This window comes from Procambarus clarkii, chromosome 53, assembly GCF_040958095.1.
Source record: "Procambarus clarkii isolate CNS0578487 chromosome 53, FALCON_Pclarkii_2.0, whole genome shotgun sequence".
NCBI classification, from domain to species: domain Eukaryota; kingdom Metazoa; phylum Arthropoda; class Malacostraca; order Decapoda; family Cambaridae; genus Procambarus; species Procambarus clarkii.
The window spans coordinates 10821371-10844337 of NC_091202.1; the positions used below are offsets into that span (position 1 = coordinate 10821371).

A 22967-nucleotide genomic window follows, 5' to 3' on the forward strand; every position below is an offset into this window, starting at 1 on the left:
TCTTCCAACATGAGTACACCCTAATCCTTTACATTGTCTATTTGTTCTATGTTATGATTTGTCTGCCTTTTGAACGTGTTTCCCATTTTTATATTTTAATTTTTTCCGTATCACAGGAGCTGGAACTTATCTTCATTAAACACCATATTATTTTCTGTAGCCCATAGAAAGACCAGATTTACCTCTGATTGGAGGTTTGCTGTGTCCTCAATGTGATCTACTCTCATAAAAATCCTAGTGTCATCTGCAAAGGATGATACAGTACTATAGATTGTTTCTTTGTGTATGTCCAATATGAGGATGAGAAAAGTACTGGAGCAAGCACAGTACCCTGAGACTGAGCTCTTCATGGTTGATGGACCGTATTTTATTTTGTTGACTATTACACACTGGATTCTGTTAGCCAGGAAATTGTAGATCCAGCTGCCTATTTTTCCGTTAATTTTTTTTAATGCATTGTGTGTGCAATAACACCATGGACACATTTGTCGAAGACTTTTGCAAAATCTGTGTAAATTACATCAGCATTTTGTTTCTCTTCCACGGCATCTAGTGCCATGTCATAGTGGTCTAGCAACTGTGATAGGCAAGAGCGCCCTGTTCTGAAACCATGTTGTTCAGGGTTATGGAAATGATGTTATTCCATGTATTTTGTGATCATACTTCTTAGCACTCTTTCAAAGATTTTTATGAAGTGTGATATTAGTACTATCGGTCTGTAATTTTTTGCCTCTGCCTTATTTCCTCCTTTATGAAGTGGTGCTATCTCTACTGTTTTTAGTATATAAGGGATAACACCAGTATCTAGGCTATGCCTCCAAAGCATGTGAATGGCCTGCGATAGTGTTTTTTGACAGTTCTTGATGAATAGAGACTTCCACCAAGAATCAGGGCCTGGTGCAGAGTGCATAGGCATACATATGGTTTCTTCAAAATCCAGTGGGGATAGGGTGACATCTGATATGTGATTTGATGTTAGTATAACATCCATGAAAAATTCATTTGTATTATCAATCTTCAGTGTGTTCAGTGGTTCGCTGAAAACAGTCGTACTGATTTCTCAGTATTTCGTTCATTTCCTTGTTGTCATCAGTGAACGTTCCATCTCCCTTTCGCAAGGACCCAATACTAGATGTGGTTTTTAATCTTTATTTTGCATAGGAGAAAAAATATTTCGGATTTCTCTCAATTTCACTAATGACCTTTTGCTCTCTTTACCTTTGCTGGATTTTGTATGACTCTTGTACCTTTAGTTCAATTGTTTCTATTTCTCTACCTAGCCTTCTTCATCGTTCTTGAGATAGGGTGTGACTCAAGTTGTTCTGCGATTCATTTTCTTCACCTATAGAGGGAATGTCGTTCCCGTTCCAATATGCATCTCTTCCTATTTTATTTTCTTAGGGGGTATGTGGTTTGAGCATATTTCTAGTGCTACTGAGCTTAATTTTTCCAGGCACTGGTTCAGGTTTGCATTTTCTAGTTGTTCTTCCCAGCTTAGTCCTGTGAGGTCTTGGTTTATTTGCTCCCAGTTTATCCATTAATTATTGAAATTGAATTTCCTGAATTCTCCTCTACTGGGATTTGGGACTAGTTTTGCATGTCTATTCCCCATGCTTGTCAGAACTTCAATTAAGTTGTGATCTGAGTAACAGGTATTTGTAACCATTATGTTCCAGATCAATTCATCATTATTCGTGAAAATGAGGTCCAGCATGTTCTCCTTTCTAGTTGGTCCTACTATTTACTGGTTTAAAGCACATCTGTCGCACATCCATAGCAAATCATTTGCATGTGACTGTTCATTCATGAATACTTCCTGATATTCTCTCAGATATAACTGTATTAGCAAGGGTCTTCCATTTCAGGTGCCGTAGGTTGAAGTCCCCAAGCAGGATGATGTTTGGGGCTGGATGTGTGAAGTTTTCTAAGCAGTGTTCTGTTTTCATAAGTTGGTCTTTAAACCGCTGAGGATTTGCCTCCAGTGACTTGTATACAAAGACAATAACTACATTTATGATTTCTATTTTGATTATCAGCACTTCCACCATATTGTTTGTGGTGTTTAGCAGCTCAGTGCAGATGAGTGTGTCTTTGATGTACAAGCAGACCCCACCCTGTAGCCTGTGTTTCCTGTCACATCTGAAAAGATTGTACTACAAAATACTACACATATTTCACCATCATAATAGTCCTTTCTGTGGGTTTCTGTTACGGCTGAAAACACTGCATTTGCCTCATGTAGGAAGCCAGCTATGAAGTGAATTTTGTTAGATTTGAGTGTTTTTATACTCTGAATGTTGGCAAATAAAAATAATGTTATCATATTTGTGGAAGTGCTGGATGCTTTACTTGGTGTTAATATCTGAGGCTCTGGTAGGGAGGCCACTGCATTCCAGAATGATTAAAAAATTTAGCAACATTATAACACCTCCAGTTTAAGTGGAGCCTTAGACTTAAAGAATAGGGAATACAGCCTTATATAGGTCATTAAATCAAATGAATATTTACTTCAATTACTAGCTGGGGACAAAAATGGAAATGGCTTTCTCAATTATAGGATTACATTGAAGTACATAATTTAAAAAAATATTAAACATGAAAAAGCTGTTATTTTACCTCCAGCACAAAATTTGAAGGTGGTAATCCAGTTGACTGTAGAGACATATCAAACAGTTGGCCTTCTTCTTTCTCTCTTAGTAACTTTCTCCTCCAACAAACGTTTTTCTGCCTCCAGCTTAAACTGTGTTCCTTCCATTTCAGATACTAACTGCTGCTTGTTCATCTGAAAATAGTATGAGAAAAAATGTGAATACTTATAATTAAACACTGCATATGTAATTATGTAAAAAATCAGCATTGAATGTAATGAAACGCCATTTTCTGGGTGAGCCCCGGAGGCTCCCTGGAGCTTATCGGGCTAATGTATTTTATATTAGACCGGGACATTAGCTATGAGTTGAGACCTACCAGGGACCACGAGCCAGAACCTGGTCCCCTTCAGAGAGGTTTCAGGGAGCAATGGCCCTGGAAAACCCCATATGGTTGGGGGTTTTCCTTATCTGCCATCAACCTGGGGTTATGCACCCAGAAAGGTAGGCATAACAAAACAAACCCCACATGGTAAGAAATTAACAACAAAAACCTAACAGAGAGGTAGAACTCCCTTCAATCCCAAGGAAACAAGGGAACAAGCAAATGTAACACACTACTGCCACGCTGCTCATCAGCGCAGCCCTCCCCTCCCCGAGAGGGAGAGAGGGGGGGGCCAGACCTCACCGCGCCGGCTGCATAGCACTCCAGTTCAGAAGCTAAGCTTCAACAAACGCGAAAAAAATGCCGACCGGTGAGAGGGAGGGTTGCCAGGGAGCCTCTGGGGGTCACCTAAAAAATGGCATTTCATTACATTCAACGCTGGTTTTCTGAGGGGAGCCCCTATGGCTCCCTGGAGCTGTAGGAGCTCAAAAATTATGAGGAGCATAATTATGAGGAGTATAAGATGGAGGAAGATAGTGTGAGGCTACAAGGTGTCCTAGACAAACTGAATGAATGGTATAACAATGGCTACAAAAGTTCCACCCGAGTAAATGTAAGGTAATAAAACTAGGAGGAGGATCTAGGAGGCCAGACACAGGATATCGAATGGAGATGAAGTCCTTCGTGAAACGGACAGAGAGAAAGATCATGGAGTTGATATCACACCAAACCTAGTGTGAGGGAATGAAGATTCCCTCAGCTAGTTTTCCTAGTTTTCTAGATTAGGCTAGTTGCTCTAGGGACTCTAGTCAAGAAGTTTTCAAACTAACATACACTTGTGGGGTGTTGGATGAAAGCTCGTGTTAAGGACTATCATTTGTGACTAGCTAGAAGTCTGTGATTACTCTGTAGAGGGAGTTACAGATTTTTCCTGTTTCTGTGAAAATAGGATGGGAGTTGAGAGTAAGCGGTGTGAGAGGATACTTGACTAAAACCGTTAGAGGTGGTGGGGACAGTGGGGTGAACGTCGGCCCCCCCCCCCCACCATGTGAGACATCGCGCCAGTCTTAGGACTCCCCCTCCTTGTGACGACACGGGACGCCGCAGGGCGAGGCCGTCTGTGATTGGTTTAGGCATCTCTGCTCCTAACTGAGTTTTGGCGCGAACAGCTGTGATTGGGAGCGGCACGAGGGAACAGTGCCGGCTTAGTGCTGATTGGTCAACATAGGTGGGGGGGAGAGATTGGCATTTTGAGTTCCCTTAGCCTGCCAAATAGTCAGTTTGAGCTAGGGCAGCAAGCTGGAAGGGTGACTTTTGGGTGGGGGTGGCAGCCTGCCACCTCCACCCCCGTTAATCGCTGTGTCATCCTGATTACTCATCGTGTATGGCACTCCTGCCATCCTGGGGTTGTGTGAAGGCCCAATTTGCGTGAAATTGGGGCCGATGAGACAAACCTAAGAGACAGTTACAGTGTTAACCCATGAGGCAGCTGGCCTCATGGTGTATCAGATTGATCCCTCATCCCTCGGGTTTGAGTATCCTGTCTAGTGTTAATGGACAATGGACAATTGGTGGAATATGGGCAGTGTAAGTGAGGTGATATTACAGGCCCCTGTTGGACTTTGATTTCCACTTTGTTGGGTTTTGTTACCTGGTTGATACCTGGTTGATGGGGTTCTGGGAGTTCTTCTACTCCCCAAGCCCGGCCCGAGGCCAGGCTCGACTTGTGAGAGTTTGGTCCACCAGGCTGTTGCTTGGAGCGGCCCGCAGGCCCATATACCCACCACAGCCCGGTTGGTCCAGCACTCCTTGGAGGAATAAATCTAGTTTCCTCTTGAAAATGTCCACGGTTGTTCCGGCAATATTTCTTATGCTTGCTGGGAGGACGTTGAACAACTGCGGACCTCTGATGTTTATACAGTGTTCTCTGATTGTGCCTATAGCACCTCTGCTCTTCATTGGTTCTATTCTACATTTTCTTCCGTATCGTTCACTCCAGTACGTTGTTATTTTACTGTGTAGATTTGGTACTTGGCCCTCCAGTATCTTCCAGGTGTATATTATTTGATATCTCTCACGTCTTCTTTCTAGTGAGTACATTTGGAGGGCTTTGAGACGCTCCCAATAATTTAGGTGCTTTATTGCGTCTATGCGTGCCGTATATGTTCTCTGTATTCCCTCTATTTCAGCAATCTCTCCTGCTCTGAAGGGGGAAGCGAGTACTGAGCAGTACTCAAGACGGGACAACACAAGTGACTTGAAGAGTACAACCATTGTGATGGGATCCCTGGATTTGAAAGTTCTCGTAATCCATCCTCATTTATCATCATTTTGGGTCCGCCATGTGGTGACGCCGACAGCCACCTTGGCCGGCTGCCCGGGGGGGGTTGCGGGCACCCTCCAGGTCACCCGCGCGCCGGCCACCCCAGGCCACCCGCGTGCCAAACCCCCACCCCACCCCACCCCGTGCGCCAGCTCGGCCCGGGTGGGGTGCTGTGACATCATGCACTACCCGTGGCCACCCCCTTAGGGCCACGAGGTAGGCACATGTTTTGGCCACATGTTTTGGCCACATGCCTTGGCCACTTTCCCTGGACAGCCTAGGGCCACACCTAGTCGACACACGAGGAGCGAACTGGGTGTTCTACAGCCAGAGTGGCAGTGACCAGGGAAATGTATGTTGTGTTGAGGATTTAAAGAAACGTGAGTACAATAATCATTGTGTCACAGTGTCTCAGGACTAGTGGAAATTCCGATAAAAGCTGTGTTGTCCCATAGACCTGCCAGGCTAGGGAAGCAGCTGAGAGACAGCTGTCAGTGGCACGTCCAGGTGACTGGTAGGGCGGTACCTGGAGATGGATGTTGTACACGGGACCACACTGTAGATATATATAGCTATATATAAGTGTGTAGACTGACTCGGGTATGTAACCGGTCAGTGTAGAGATCAACCATATAAATGATCCAGTTGTCGATTCTATATAATCGTGCAGACTAGATTAAGCCATAGTAGAGCATGTTAATTATATCACTGCAGAGGTAGGCAGGCCAGTGTTGCAGGGATGTCAGTGGATACCCTGAGGTCTGTGCAGTTAGGGATACATTTTTCTGGTGATATAATTTTCATTGATTATGTGAATGCCATTTCTGTGTGTTCATTTGCATGTTTTTATGTACTGTGTTGTGTGGTGAGTCAGTAGATGAGATTGCTGACTGATTGCCTAATGATGTCATTAGCATGTCTGGTATGCTGACGGCATCATTATGCTGTGGGTTTGTGCAGTGTTGTTATCAGGTATACAATATTACTGCCCTAGGAACTGTGTTGAGGCTTTAAGGGGCCTCTTTGATTATTCAGGGGAATTCACAGTACTTAATGAGAGCAAGCAATTGATTTGTTAATTGCTTAATTAAGAGAATTAGTGCCAGCTGTCCGCGTAGCGACGGTGCTTTATATTAACGTAAATTGTCTTGCTGAAGTAGTCCCTTGCAACGGTTGCAAGATAAGGGGAGGGGGCAGTAATATTGGTATACTCTTATTGTTGCATAACCGTGTGTCATTACTGTATGGGTACAGTAATTAATGAGTTGCAGTAGCCGCAACCATATGTGGGCAGTGCATTTATGTTGTATTGCATGCCATTGTAGTGTGACCTAAGTAACACTGGGGTTACTTTGTTTCTTTAAGTTGTGTTGAGGACTTAAGGATTCAGTGAGTTAATTAGAGTAATTAACTGGATAAGGGGTGCACATTTATTGTCGAGTGAGTGAGAGCTGTTATAGGAGAACAGTGTTGAGCTTGAGTGAGATACGTATCGGGTGCAATTAATTGTCCGTGTGACAACTAATTGACCATTCTAGCTAATTATGTAATTAGCCTTCTCATCATGAATTCACGTAGTGGGAGAGGATCTGTCAGAGTCTGTCAGTATTTGTGTTAACGTAATTTGCTCAGGACTAATTACCTTTCTGGGGTATAGCAATTAGTGGCTCATGAAAATTAGTGGAGTAATTAACGTCTGGGGTCTTGAGGACTCAGATGACTCAGTAAAGCGAGGTCATGGAGCTAGCATAAATCGTTATATTAATCATATCCTGTCTGAGGATAGTGGATTAAGATGCACTCATGTTAATTAGGGGAGTAATTAACTCCTCTTCCTGTGAATTCACAGTGTTTGATGAGACCTGCTTAGGCAGTGCGGAGCGAGACGTATCTATGTATGATTAATTATCGGTCCTGGTGACAGTTAAATAATTACTCGGAGTTAATTAGGGTAATTAACACTCGGTAAAGTAAATTTTGACACAGACTGTTGAGAAGCTACCAAGTTAGCGTAGGCTTAGTTAACGTAACTCAATTGGGATGTAATTAGTGGTACATTTGACCTTAATTAAGAATTACTCACTGAATACTTGCAAGGAGTCAAGTGTGATGTAATATACGAGAGTTTTGAGTTATTGTTAACAAGATGACTTGTGTTAAGAGAGACAAGTGTTAATGATTAACGTAGAGTACCATCATGTTGTTGTCTATGAGAGAATTGTTTGTGATTAACGTAGTACTTTGTTGCTGACTGCTGTGATCAGTCAATTAGCATAATTAATCACAATCAATTTTGTAATTGATTGAGGCAATTTCTTTTGTTTATCGTCTGGTGACGAGAGTAAAGTAACTTAGGGATTACTGGAGCTGTGTCCTAGAATCCCACCTTCCCTGACTTTGTTTACTGTTACAGTGCAACTTCTTGTAGGGAGTTGCAAAGAGGGTTCACATTAGGTGTGATAGGGGAAGTCACTGTTGGACTACCCGCCTAGTTACGGGGGTCACTCCTGTTTGGAAGGAGGACCCTTAAGCTTGTGATTATAGTATCTGTTACCGTGAAGCTATGACAATATTGATTGCTAGCTTGCGTCCTCAGTGGGCATCCGTCATTGTTCAGTTAGTTCACTGGTCAGCCCTGAAGTGTCAGCAAGATGGAGACTGCTGTCATTTCTACGAAGGGCTGCTGAATAGCTGTGTTGAAATGCCACTGGATGGACATTAAAGTAATAAGGCACTCTCTGTAGTGTAACTTAGTCTGTGATTTTTTTTTTTTATTTGCAATATTGCGTCATCAGTGGGCACACCTGTGTTCAGGTTAGTTCAGTATGCAGCCGCACAGCAAGGGTTGCTATTTAGCTGTTTGTTATCGTGCCACTGGATGGACATTAACGTAATGTAAACTCGGTAATGTAGTAGTTTAGTCTCTTGTTATTAATAAATTGTTATGTTATAGAAAACGGTCTTTGATGTCAACCCTTCAACCATTCCTTTCCACCCATGTTCTGCTTTATACGATTGAATGTTGAGGTGATCTTTTGATATGACGGCTGTCATTGGGAATTCGAATTCCAATTCATAGCGCCAGATCATATATAAATATTTGATTGTGAGAACTCGTCGGTTACCCTTTATTAGTTTTAACGTCCTGTTTAACTAGGAGGAACCAGCGGCCTATTGTGGACCAGTTTCCACCCCAAGTGGTGGAAGCCTGGCGGTTTGCTCCCGCATTTCCTTTTTCTATTGGACTCATGCTTAACTTCCGTGAGCAGCCTTTAAACTTGTAGTCCACCTCCTAAGGGAGGTAGGCGTAGAAAAAATTCTCACACCTATCTCCTGAAACCCACATAAAACGAATAACATCTGCGGTGTATGCAAGGCTGGCTAACTTCAGAACTGCCTTCAGAAACCTGTGTAAGGAATCATTCAGAACCTTGTATACCACATATGTAAGACCAATCCTGGAATATGCGGCCCCAGCATAGAGCCCGTACCTTGTCAAGCACAAGGCGAAGCTTGAAAAAGTTCAGAGGTATGCCACTAAGTTTGTCCCAAAACTAAGAGGCATGAGTTACGAGGAAAGACTGCGTAAAATGCACCTCACTGACACTGGAAGACAGAAGAGTAAGGGAAGACATGATCACAACCTACAAAATACTCAAGAGGAACTGACAGGGCAGATAAACTGTTTAACACAGGTGGTACAAGAACAAGGGGACACAGGTGGAAACTGAGTACCCAAATGAGCCACAGGGATGTTAGAAAGACCCTTTTCAGTGTCAGAGTAGTTAACAGATGGAATGCATTAGGCAGTGATGTGGTGCAGGCAGACTCCATACACAGGTTTCAAATCTAGATATGATGGAGCCCAATAGGCTCAGGAATCTGTACACCACTTTATTGAAAGTTGAGAGGCGGGACCAAAGAGCCAGAGCTCAACCCCCGCAAAACTAGGTGAGCACATTAGCTAACGAACTGGAGTGCTGGATAGTAGGCGCGGGGAGGCGAGGGTTGTGCGGACGAGCGGCGTGGCAGTGGAGTGCGACGTTTGCTCGTTTCCTTGGGATTGGAGGGAGTTTACCTCGCTTTTCAGTTTTTAGTTACAGTGGTACCTCGGAATGCGATTGTCCCTGTATGCGAGGTTTTCGGAAGGCGAGCAGTATTTACTCCAAAAATTTGTCTCGGAAGGCGATGGTTACTTCGGGACACGAGTTTGTTGATACGCGTACAGGCCGACCTAGCGCGTGGTGGTTCGGCGATCGTCGCCCCTCTGCCCTCTGCCCCTCAGTTTACCATTGTCTCGCGCTCAGTGACTACCCCCACATCAATTCTTCTCGCGGATTTCCAGTGTTTTGTTGGATTTTTGGTGATTTGTCTATACAATTTGTTATTATATATCTCACCATGAGTCCCAAGAGAGCCAGTGGTAAGGATAAAGGCCAGAAAGCTCATGTGAGGATGACAATAGAGGAGAAACAAGAGATCATTCGGAAGCATGAGAACGGTACACGTGTTGTTGAACTTTGTAGGCAGTACAACAAAGCCACATCAACAATATGCACTATACTTAAGAAGAAAAATAAGATTATGAGTGCTAATGTGGCAAAAGGAGTAAGAACATTAACGGCACAAAGACCACAAATACTTGAAGAAGTGGAAAAGTTGTTATTAATTTGGATACACAACAAGGAGTTGAGGGGTGATAGTGTTTCAGAGGCCATTATTTGTGAGAAAGCCAGGGTGTTGCACGAAGACCTTCTAAAGAATACCCCTGCAACGAGTGATGCAGATAAGAAAGAGTTTAAGGCAAGCAGGGGCTGGTTTGAAAAATTTAGAAAGAGAAGTGGTATCCATAGTGTTACAAGGCATGGGGAGGCAGCCAGCTCAGACAAACCAGCCGCTGGACGATTTATTGACGAATTTAAAGAGTTTGCAGAGGCTGAGGGATACCTACCGCAACAAGTGTTTAATTGTGACGAAACAGGACTGTTTTGGAAAAGAATGCCTAAGAGGACATACATTACCAAGGAGGAAAAATCCTTGCCTGGACACAAGCCTATGAAAGATAGGTTTACGCTTGTGCTGTGTTCAAATGCGAGTGGCGATTTGAAAATTAAACCCTTGCTAGTGTATCATTCTGAAAATCCAAGGGTTTTCAAACAGTATAATGTGCAGAAAACCCGTTTGTGTGTGATGTGGAAGTCTAATAAAAAAGCATGGGTGACTAGGCTTATTTTTTCGGAGTGGGTGAATGAAGTGCTGTGCCCTGCCATAGAAAAATATCTGCAGGAGAAACAATTGCCACTCAAAGCCGTGCTTCTCCTTGACAATGCTCCTGCTCATCCTCCAGGCTTGGAAGATGATTTGATGCCTCAATACAATAAATTCCTCACAGTTAAATTCCTTCCTCCTAACACCACTCCTCTAATTCAGCCTATGGACCAGAAAATCATAGCGAATTTTAAGAAACTGTATGAAAGGGCACTTTTCCGGAAATGTTTTGAAGTGACTGAAGCCACAAACCTCACCCTCAAAGAGTTCTGGAGAGAGCATTTTAACATTTGTAGTGCTTTAAAACTCGTTGACAAAGCCTGGCAAGAAGTGACTCAAAGAACCCTGATCTCTGGCTAGAGAAAATTGTGGCCTGAAGGTGTGAGAGAACTAGACTTTGAGGGGTTTGAGCCTATAAATGATGCGCCTATTGTTGAGGAAATTGTTAGTCTAGGCCAGCAAATGGGCTTGGAATTGGATGGTGATGATGTGGAGGAGTTGGTGGAAGAACACAACGAAGAACTGACCACCGAAGAACTCCTAGCCCTTCAACAGGAACAGCAAGCCAACACAGCAGCGAATGATTCTGCAGTGGAGGAGGAGGTGGCAGCAGCACCAACAGCACCAGCGAATGTCCCTTCTGCAGTAATTAAGGTGTGTCAGATGTGGGAAGAGATTCAAACAACTATTGAACAGACTCACCCAGAGAAAGCTGTAGTAGGCCGTTGTCTTAATCTTTTCAATGACAATGTGATGCCTTACTACAGAGAGAGCTTGCGAAGAAGGGAAAAGCAAGCTTCCATGGACAGATTTGTGGTGAGGAAATCGAGCAGTGAGCCTCAACCAGGACCTAGTGGCACTCAGGTTAAACGTCCCAGGGAGAGCACACCAGAAAGGTCCTCACTGCCTGATGTGATTATGGAAGGGGACTCCCCTTCCAAACAATAACTCCTCTCCTCCTTCCCCCTCCTCACCATCTTCCATACGCCTACAGCACTCGACAGCAAGGTAAGTAATAACTGGACCATAGTTTTGTAGGTTTATTTAGATGAATTAGGTAAATTAGGTATAAAAATTTAGTTTGATGTAGGGGTTTTTGGGGTAGTCAGGAACGGATTAATTCATTTCCCTTTATTTCTTATGGGGAAATTAACTTCGGAATGCGAGTTTTCGGAAGGCGAGGCGTCTCCAGGAACGGATTAAACTCGCATTCTGAGGTATGCCTGTATTTTCTTACCATGTGGGGGTTTGTTTTGTTATACCTACATTTCTGGGTGCCTAACCCTGGTCGATGGCAGATTAGGAAAATCTCCAACCACTTGGGGGTACACACACACAAATCACAATAGCATGATATATCAAATGAACAAATTCACAAGGGCCATGATGAGGATTCAAACCTACGCACGGAATGTTCCCAGCTGCAAGCTGGGAACTAAGCTTGCACAGTTGACTAAGGAACAGATGGGAACATCCCGTACATAAGTTTGAATCCTCATCACGGCCCTTGTTGATTTGTTCATTTTATACCACGCTATTGTGAATTCTTTGTGTATTGAAGTGAATTGATTGTGTTTATTTACTCACCGAACCCGGAGTAAATTCGGCCTGAGAAGTGTGCGACCTAGCTGGAGATTTGCCAAATCATGGTAAATTGAATCGAGGTTGTATTGTATTAGTCTGGGGCTTCAATCATATGGAGTTATGCCTACTGGGAATCATGAGCCAGAATCTGGTTCCCTCAGAGAGGTGAATGGAACAATGGCCTATAGAAACTCCACTCTCAGTGTATATTCATATCTGTCATTGACCAGGGTTAGGCACCCAGAAAGGTAGGTAGGTGCACCAAAACAGACCCCAACTAGTCTTATTTTTTTAGGGTGGGAGGTGGGGGGGGGGGGGGGGGGATGGGGGGATAAAAATGAGCCCCACGGCTAAAACTGCTGTAATATGGACATGATACCGAGGGCCAGAGGCTAGAGTCGGACAAGCATATAGGACAAGGTTGCTAGGCACAAATCGGTGCCCATGATAAAATAATAAAAACAAGCCAGTGACCACAGTCTCTAAACACAAGACTGAGGTAATACAGAAGTACAACAGTCTCGTACACAAGACAAGACAGCCCCCGAGAACACAAGACTGGGAGACATGACCACCACTCACAATTTCTCAGGGGAATGGACAGGGTAGGAATGATGATGAATCAATATGATTGGTACACCCATAATGGGACACAGGTGGAAATCGAATACCAAAATGAGCCACAGAGACCATGTCCAGAGACAGTAGAAAGGAAAAGGAATGCAGGAGGCAGTGATGAAGTGAAGGCTGTAAACGTAGAAAAGCAGAAAGCTCAAGAAGTTCAGAAATGTGTACAGCAGTAGAGTGACGGCTGAGAGGTGGGCCCACAGAGCCGAAGCATAACTCCTGCAAGCACAAAGATAAACTTTCAACCGCCCAGCTGCCATATGCAACGAGTGGATGACAACAAATCACAGCTGTGGGATGGTGCGCCATGACCGGTACACCGTCCTGGTAGCCAGTCACAGCAACTCAAAACATTATGTACAGAAACTCAAGGTTCACAATCTGTATCGTAAAATTCTTGCCAAAATTACAAACAACGAAACTACTGATCTGAGAGGAGGGAAGAGGTGGGGTAATAAAAGCACCCAAAAATAACATTAAATAAATGATGAACCACACGAAAAAGTTATATTAAATTTTTTTCCAGTACAAAACATCTCGGCAAATATGGTAATACTAATTCAGAAATGGAAGGAGGGGGACAAAAAATCCCCCTCCCAAGCAGAAACAACCCCTGCCCAAAGGCACAAGGGCCCAAACAGGGACAAAAGGAACCCAAGCACTCCAAGTGGATTCCCCTGAAACCTAGGAACCCCCAACACAGGCCCCTGGGCAGAGCCCCTCTTCCACGCCCACCACCCCTGAAGAAAAGGCGGCAGTCCAGGGGAAAACCTTCAAATAAGGAAGTCTGCTAGGTTGACCCAGAAGCCTCGGCGGGAAAATCGTCCTCAACCACCTCCGCGCCTGAATCAGAAAGGGCAGCCCTTGAAGCCAACCGAGCTAAAGCCCGCCCCAACTTCTAATCCCTCAGACATTCAGGAACCGGAAGCAGGAGGGAAGAGGCTGGGGGGAGAGTAGGAGCAGGGTGAATCACATCTACATGGGAACAAAGTAGGGGTGCGGAAAGAACCAAGATCGAAACTACCAATGCTCCCAAATCCTGAACCCTGAAACCCAAGAGGAGGCAGCTCCGGGGCCCTCCAACCGAGCAACCAACCTGGCCCGTTGTAATGACAGAGGAACATTAGCATATAAAATAAAAAACCTGGTCACGCTCCAACCGCCGACGAGTAGAAGACGGGCCACGCGTTAGCCGCGAGGGAGCACTCAGACGCCTTCCAGCTACACTCCCAATTCCCTTCCTTTTCAAGCCTTTCTTTCACAATTTTCTTCCTGGAAGGGCCTTGTTCATGATCACTATCCATCGTGGAGTAAGCGTAGATAGTTTCTAAAGCCGCAGTAAGAAATATAGCCACGGAAAATAGACGAAATGTTCACACGTTTGAGATGTGAGGGGAGGCGACATTGGTCACAACAGTGGAGCGAAAAGAATGGGCCGACATCATGTGCCAAGCCATCTGAGGGCCACGAGGCTCAACAAAGGAAATGGGAAGAAATCGGCGCACATTTTAAAACCAGTCCCAAAAAAATCGAATAAAAACCTGATTTTTGGCGATCATTTAAAGTGGATGACGCAATGCTGCGTCATCCCCGGTATTACCGCCAGTAAATGGATGACGCAATGCTGCGTCATGCCCGGGCGAAAGTGTTAAGGAACATAACCAAACAAATATTTCGTTAGCTAGAAAAATGATAGGATGGATTACGAGAATATTCAAATCCAGGAATCCCATCAAAATGGTTGTACTATTCAAATCACATGTGCTGTCCCATGTCCCATCTTGAGTACTGCTCAGCACTCACTTCCCTCTTCAAAGCAGGAGAGATTGCTGAAATAGAGTACAGAGAACATGTACTGTATGGCATACTGATGCAATAAGAACCTAAATTATTGGGCTCGTCACAAAGCTCTCCAAATGTATTCATTCAAAAGGAGACAGGAGAGAAATATCAAATAATATACACATGGAAAATACTGGAGGACCAGGTACCATACCTACATGGTAAACATACTGGAGTGAACGATAGGAAAGAAAATGCAGAGTAGAAGAGTGAAGAGCAGGGGTGCCGTAGGCACAACCACAGAACACTGTATAAACATCAGATCTCCACGGTTGTTCAACATCCTCCCAGAGAGTACAGTGGAACCTCGATTCACGTATGCCCGTTCTCAGTATTTTTCGGTACTCGAACTCAATTTCTCCGAAAAATTCGATTCGGTACTCATTGTTTGCCTCGGTGCTCGGAGTTTGTTTATACACATACGGGTCCACCATGAGCGTGGCGCTTCAGTTTACCAGTGTCTCCCGCCTAGTGAAGATCACGCTTGAATTCTTTGTGAAGAATCAGATAGGATTCTTCACAAAGAATCATTGTTTTTGTGCCTTTTTGGTTTCTGAACATAAACGTTCTTATTATATATCATGCCATGGGTTCCAAGAAAGTCAGTGGTAATGTTCAACCTAAGAAAACAGTTGTAAGGATGACGATAGAGGAAAAACAAGAGATCATTCATAGTGAGACAATGTGATGTCTCACAACAGCCAAGTGTTAAAACAGGGGAAAAAAACAAGTGTCTATAGACAGATTCTTAGTAAGACAAGCAAGCAATGAGCCACAACCAGATCCTAGTGGTATACCTGCAAAACGTAAGAGAGAGAGAGAGAGAGAGAACCCCAGAAATGTCGTAACTGCTATTATAATATTAGGGGACTCCCCTTCTAACCCCCCCACTAACACCTCTCGTCCTCCCCGCTTTCCTCACTGTCTTCCATATGCCAGCAGGAGTCCTCAATAAAGGTAAGATACCTAAGAGTATTATTCTGTATAAAAAATGTATTTTTTGGTTAATATATTTGTTGTTGTGGAACGGATTAATTGAATTTACATTACTGTGTTTCTTATGGGAAAATTAGTTTCAGTTTTTTAATTTTTCGGTTTTTGTACCAGCTCTGAGAACAGATAACTACAAAAACTGAGGTACCCCTGTAAAGAAATGTTACGAGAACAACCGTGGACATCTTCAAGAGAAAACTAGATTGTTTTCTTCAAGAAGTGCTGGACCAACCGGGCTGTGGTGGATATGTGGGCCTGCAGGCCTCTCCAAGCAACAGCCTGTTGGACCAAGCTCTCACAAGTGAAGCCTGGCCACGGGCCAGGCTTGGGGGTGAAGACAAACTCCCAGAACCCCATCAAGCAGGTATCAAGGTACCCAGGGCAAGATGAAAAGCCCTAGACCCCTGACGTACCCCAATGGCGAAAATAACAACAAGCAATGAAGGCCTCAAATGAAGTGATTCCTGAACGCCCCAGGGAAGATAACCCTGACACGCAAGGGGCACTACTCATTGAGCACCTAGGGAAGATCACCCTAGGTGCATGCTGCTCCTGTACACTAGGACACCTGGCCACCATGCCACACACAGCTGGAACAGCTACACAGGGCAAAAATCCAGAACAGAAACTTGAGGCCAGAGGTGACTGATGCACATCAGTTCAAAAACTGAAGTAGTGGGCTGCCAGCTCCCCCATCCCCCGTGGGGGGAGGGCAGCACTAACAATCGAGTGCACTAGTTGCATGAAGTGGTTTGTTTTGATTTGCCTATTTTTCTCGATCTTTCCCAGGTTGGTGGCAATTATGGCAATTTAAATGTAAAATGCTCATAAGCTATTGCTCCCTGCGCCTCTCTGGGGAAAGGGGGGGGGGGGGTGGGCGCAAGTTCTGGCTCGTGGTCCCCGGTAGGCAAAAAGACTCTTGTGACTGATGACCCCAAACAAATATAGCACCTATCAGTTCAGATAGGCGGCAGGAGCCGGCTATCTGAACTGATGAAGCTGAACTATAGGTGAGAACTATCTATCGCCCTATCCTCAGAGAGGATAGGGAGCCGACGGGGCTCCCCCACCAAAAAGGCTTTTAACAGAGTCCCACACAAGAGGTTGTGTGGGAGACTGGAACATGCTGGAGGGGTAGACCTATCTTGATGATTTCGGGGCTCAACGTCCCAGCGGCCCTGTCATCGACCAGTGACTACCTTGAGGCTACCTTGAGGTGCTTCCGGGGCTTAGTGTCCCCGCGGCCCGGTCGTCGACCAGGCCTCCTGGTTGCTGGACTGATCAACCAGGCTGTTAGACGCGGCTGCTCGCAGCCTGACGTATGAGTCACAGCCTGGTTGATCAGGTATCCTTTGGAGGTGCTTATCCAGTTCTCTCTTGAACACTGTGAGGGGTTTGCCAGTTATGCCCCTTATGTGTAGTGGAAGCGTGTTGAACAGTCTCGGGCCTCTGATGTTGATAGAGTTCTCTCTCAGAGTACCTGTTGCACCTCTGCTTTTCAACGGGGGTATTCTGCACATCCTGCCATGTCTTCTGGTCTCATGTGGTGTTATTTCTGTGTGCAGGTTTGGGACCAGCCCCTCAATTATTTTCCACGTGTAAATTATTATGTATCTCTCCCGCCTGCGCTCAAGGGAGTACAGATTTAGGCTCTTTAGTCGGTCCCAGTAATTTAGATGTTTTACTGAGTGGATTCTAGCAGTAAAGGATCTCTGCACGCTCTCTAGGTCAGCAATTTCTCCAGCTTTGAAAGGGGCTGTCATTGTGCAGCAGTACTCCACTCTAGATAGCACAAGCGTTTTGAAAAGTATGACTGGTGACTATGAAAAAGTGACTGGAAGACTTCTGACATGGATGAAAAATCGTTTAACTGACATACAGATGAGAGCGGTAATCAGAGACAATGTATCTGACCGGACGAGTGTTACTAATGATGTACCACGGGGTTAATTCTTGCACCATTAATGTTCATCGTCTACATAAACGAGTTACCAGAAGTAATACAGAAGTATTTGAATATGTTTGCTGATGATGCTAAGATACTGGGGAAGATAGAAGATGCAGACGATTGTCATGCCCTTCAAATTGCTTGGAGCATCATGTGGCAAATGGAATTCAATGTGAATAAATGCCATGTTATGGAATGTGGAATCAGTGAAAATAGACCTCTCACAACTTACAAATTATGTGTTAAGGCATTAAAGAACTCTAATAAAGAATAAGATCAAGGGGTGGTTTTGGATAGAAAACTGTCACCAGAGGAACACAAAGAACATTATCAGAGGAAAATATATACCCCTTTCCAGCTTCATGACTTGCTTTTAATTACTGTACATAAATGGTGAAATACTAAAGACACTGTTCATGATTTTTGTGAGACCAAAATTGGAATATGCAGCTGTTGTATGGTGCCCATATCTCAAGAAGTAAATAAATAAATTGGAAAATGGGCAAAGGCTTGCTACAAAATGGCTTCCGGAACTGAAAAACAAGAGTTACAAGGAGAGGCTGGAAGTGTTAAATATGCCAAAACTAGAAGGTATTAGAAAAAGAGGTGATATGATTACCACTTACAAAATAATAACAGGAATCAATCAAATTGACAAAGAGGAATTCCTGAAACCAGCAACTTCAAGAACAAGATGACACGGATTCAAGCTAAGGAAACAAAGTTGCCAAAGAAAAAAAAAAAAACCAGCATTGAATGTAATGAAAAGCCATTTTCTGGGCGAGATCCGAAGGCTACCCGGAGCTATCCAGGCTGATATTGCTAATGTCAGACTTTGGCATCAGTCATGTGTATGGAGTTCTTTAGGCCTACCGGGGACCACAAGCCAGAACCTGGCCCCCCCCCCCCCCAGAGAGGCACGAGGAACAATGGCCTATAGAAACCCTCATGTGGTTGGAAGCATTCTATGTCTGCCATCGACCAGGTCAGGCACCCAGAAAGGTAAGCATCCCAAACACCTCTATTCTGGTTAAGAAATTGCTACCGAGAGCCAAACTAGTGGACAGAATTCCCAAAGTAAAAACGAGCTAACAAGCATGACGTCACTGTCGCTGCGCTGCCGTCTGTGCAGCTTTCCCCTCCCTGGGAAGGAGAACCCCAGATCCCTCGCGCTGACTACCCAAGATCCCAGTTCTGAGGCTTGATATCAAAATATATGAAAAAAATGCTGACCGGAGGTAGGGAGGGTTGCCGGGGTGCCTCCAGGTCTTACTCAAAAAATGGTGTTTCATTACATTCAACGCTGGTTTTCTGGAGGAAGCCCTGTCGGCTCCCCAGAGCTGCCTACTCAAAGACGAAAACAAGACGGAACATACCCGGGAGGTGGACGTCGCTCACTTCCCAACGCGAAACAGGAGACAAAAGACTGCAACCGCCAACCCAAGGCTACACAGGCCCGACAAGGACCAGGAACATCAGCGAAGAAATGCGTAGCCGATCTACGAACATCGTGGGCAAGGGGATGGTCTGCAGGCTGGCTGGACCGAACCATCCCGAGGATAACCCGTGAGAACCACACTCTGGAACAGGGACGTAAGGAAACCGGAACTACCCAAAACGCGCCCCCGGTCACAACTGCTATGGTATGCAGTGAACGGTGAAGCACCGCAACTGAATGCAACACATGATGCATCCAAGGCCAGATCAACCAAGTATCAACAACCCAAGGACCCCTCCTTTCCCCCCCCCCCCCCTTCCCCGGAAGGGAGCCACATTAGTCTTCGCCAGAAAAGAAGGAGACAGCTGCAAGCGAACAAACCTATCATGAGGACCAAAAAGATCCGAAACCCTGGCGCCGGAGGAGAGCATGAAGCACCCCGACCCAACCCTCAGAGATTATCGCCAACAAGAAAAGAGCCTCAGAAAACAATCCAGAACTGAAGGGGTCATAACAAACCGAGAAGAGAAGAGAGCACCCAATTCAAGAACCAGGACAACTCAAGTGGCGCAAGAGCAGGCCAGAGGTGAACCACACTAGAGAGGGCCGAGCGGACAGCATGCTGGACACGTGATCCTGTGGTCCCGGGCGCTGGCGAGAAACGATGGGCAGTTTCTTTCACTCTATGCCCCTGTTACCTAGCAGTAAATAGGTACCTGGGAGTTAGTCAGCTGCCACGGGTTGCTTCCTGGGGGTGGAGGTCTGGTTGAGGACCGGGCCACAGGGACACTAAAGCCCCGAAATCAACTCAAGACAGCTCGCGAATTGGTGCAGAGGGAACACCAAAACCGAAGCAACCTGGAACAGCTCCGACAAGCGCCGCATGAGACAAGGTGACAGTATGTGACAAGATGATGGCCCTGGATCTCCACAGGAGAAGGACAAGGCCACGCAAGCAAAACGCAGCAGACCTATGAAGGGACAAAAAGAAAAAGGAAGGACCGCCAAAAAACCCCACACTGCTGCCAAGACTAAGCACGCAGGTGGAACACCATCAATGAAGCCACCTGAACATCAACAGATGGTGGGAGACTCGAGGCAGAACCGAACCAGCCCTGCCACAGAACAACCCAGCATAGGAAGAGGCGGAGCCGCGGGAAAACCTCGTGTGCGACCACCGAGCAAGCAGAGCCATAAAGACAGTCCAAGCACAAGCAGCTAGGGACAAGAGTGTATAAGAAATATGAGGAACGAAGACAGGCAGCAATCAGGAACGAAATGGACATAACCTACAACACACAGAGAATCCAATGTATATGGAGGAGCTCAGCCAGGCACTGTAATTACCTAAGTGTAATTACCTAAGTGTAGTTACAGGATGAGAGCTACGCTCGTGGTGTCCCGTCTTCCCAGCACTCTTTGTCATATAACGCTTTGAAACCACTGACGGTCTTGGCCTCCACCACCTTCTCACCTAACTTGTTTGTGGCGACGGCCACAAACTCCGCAACGCGAAGCCGAGACAACAGGCTGCAACCTGCGACCCAAGGCAACAAGAACGCACAGGAGCAGACGCGCATAAAGAATGGGCGGCCAAGAACCTGTGCGACCCTCAAATCCCTGCGCCCAAATGAGCCCTAGATGTCACCAACACAGCAGCAAAAGCTCCAAACGTCTGAACAGCACGGGCACAAGGACAGACCGCAGGCTGGACGACTAAAAAACTCTGCAGGACGACCTGGAAGACCCGAGTCCTGAACACAGGAATGCGGGGAACCGGATAAACCGAAAGCGCATCCCCAGACACAGTACGCAAGTAACGGAAAAAAAAAAAAAAAGCAAACAGACAACACAGGACGCACCCCCGGCCGAACCAATCATGCATCAATAAGCCGCAGCAACACTTCTGGAGGGAAAGACAAGGATCAGCCCAAGAGCCCTAAACAAGACCCAGCAAGGTTCGAACCCGGGACAGAAACAAATGGAACGGCCTGCAGATCACCAGGAAACCAAACCCGGAGATCTGGAAAGAACCACACCCCTAGCGAGCAGACAAGCGGCCCGACTGGGAGCCCACACCAGCCAGTCGCCGAGGTAGGCCAGACACGGTATCCCAAGCAGACTCAGACAGGGCACCAAGATCCGGTAAAGATGCGTAAATACACCAAGTGCCAATTACAAAATAGGGAAGGCAACAAAAGTGTTAAGCCTGAAGCCCCACCACCAACTGTGCCTGTCCCGAAAAACGGGAGAGGAACGTGCCAAGAATTGACCTGGAGGTCCAGGGCCATCATCCAGGCACCCGGCCCCAACAGAAGCCAGACAGGAGACAACAGTCCTCCGATGAGGGCATAGAATCCAGGGCGCAGACTGAAGTAAGTCCAGAAGAACCACAGATTCGACAGCCCCATGTCTACATAGAGCAGACGGGAACCCCAGAAGGATGTTGGTGGATCGACCACGTCCAATGCACCCACGAAGATGACATGACGAAGCCCAGGGGAAGAAGCCCACCCCGCAAGCCCTGAACCCCCCAAAGGGGGAGAACCGTCCACCGCTGCAACCAGAGGCCGGAAGACAACCAAAAGCGCCCACTAACTGCGGGACCATGCGAGAGTCAGCAGAGCAAGCTGCTCCTCCAACGCCCCGTGAACAGAGAAGGGAACAGAGCCCCTTCCGAAAGAAAAAGTATACATATACATACACATATACACATACACATATAAACATATATATTATGTATATACACATACACATGCACCCAAGATAAGTTACACACCCATGTGGGTATGCACATACACATGTGTGCAAACACACACACAGGGAAGTGGAAGCAGGGAAGACCCCCTTAATTGTAGACCGGTATCATTGACAAGTGTAATAGTCAAAATATTGGAAAAAATAATTAAAACTAAATGGGTAGAACACCTGGAGAGAAATGATATAATATCAGACAGACAATATAGGTTTTCGATCTGGAAGATCCTGTGTATCGAATTTACTCAGTTTCTATGATCGAGCAACAGAGATATTACAGGAAAGAGATGGTTGGGTTGACTGCATCTATCTGGACCTAAAAAAGGGTTTCGACAGAGTTCCACGTAAGAGGTTGTTCTGGAAACTGGAAAATATTGGAGGGGTGACAGGTAAGCTTCTAACATGGATGAAAATTTTTCTGACTGATAGAAAAATGAGGGCAGTAATCAGAGGCAATGTATCGGACTGGAGAAATGTCACAAGTGGAGTACCACAGGGTTCAGTTCTTGCACCAGTGATGTTTATTGTCTACATAAATGATCTACCAGTTGGTATACAAAATTATATGAACATGTTTGCTGATGATGCTAAGATAATAGGAAGGATAAGAAACTTAGATGATTGTCATGCCCTTCAAGATGACCTTGGACAAAATAAGTATCTGGAGCACCACTTGGCAAATGGAATTTAATGTTAATAAATGCCATGTTATGGAATGTGGAATAGGAGAACATAGACCCCACACAACCTATATATTATGTGAGAAATCTTTAAAGAATTCTGATAAAGAAAGAGATCTAGGGGTGGTTCTAGATAGAAAACTATCACCTGAGGACCACATGAAGAATATTGTGCGAGGAGCCTATGCCACGCTTTCTAACTTCAGAATTGCTTTTAAATACATGGATGGCGATATACTAAAGAAATTGTTCACAACTTTTGTTAGGCCAACTTTGTTTTGTTTTTGTTTTGTTAGGGGCATAAATGGCCGACCCCTCACAGTGTTCAAGAGAGAACTGGATAAGCACCTCCAAAGGATACCTGATCAACCAGGCTGTGACTCATACGTCAGGCTGCGAGCAGCCGCGTCCAACAGCCTGGTTGATCAGTCCGGCAACCAGGAGGCCTGGTCGACGACCGGGCCGCGGGGACGCTAAGCCCCGGAAGCACCTCAAGGTAACCTCAAGGTAGGCCAAAGCTAGAATATGCAGCGG

At 45.4% G+C, this 22967-nt stretch overlaps 1 protein-coding gene across 1 annotated transcript in view; it reads right to left on the reverse strand.

Moving 5' to 3' along the window:
• Positions 1-22967, reverse strand: part of LOC123767096 (kinesin-like protein KIF14) — a 474367-nt gene that overhangs the window by 169839 nt on the left and 281561 nt on the right. The window contains 2 exon segments of the mRNA XM_045756600.2: positions 2617-2697; positions 2699-2782. Coding sequence (XP_045612556.2) covers positions 2617-2697; positions 2699-2782 — 165 coding nt within the window.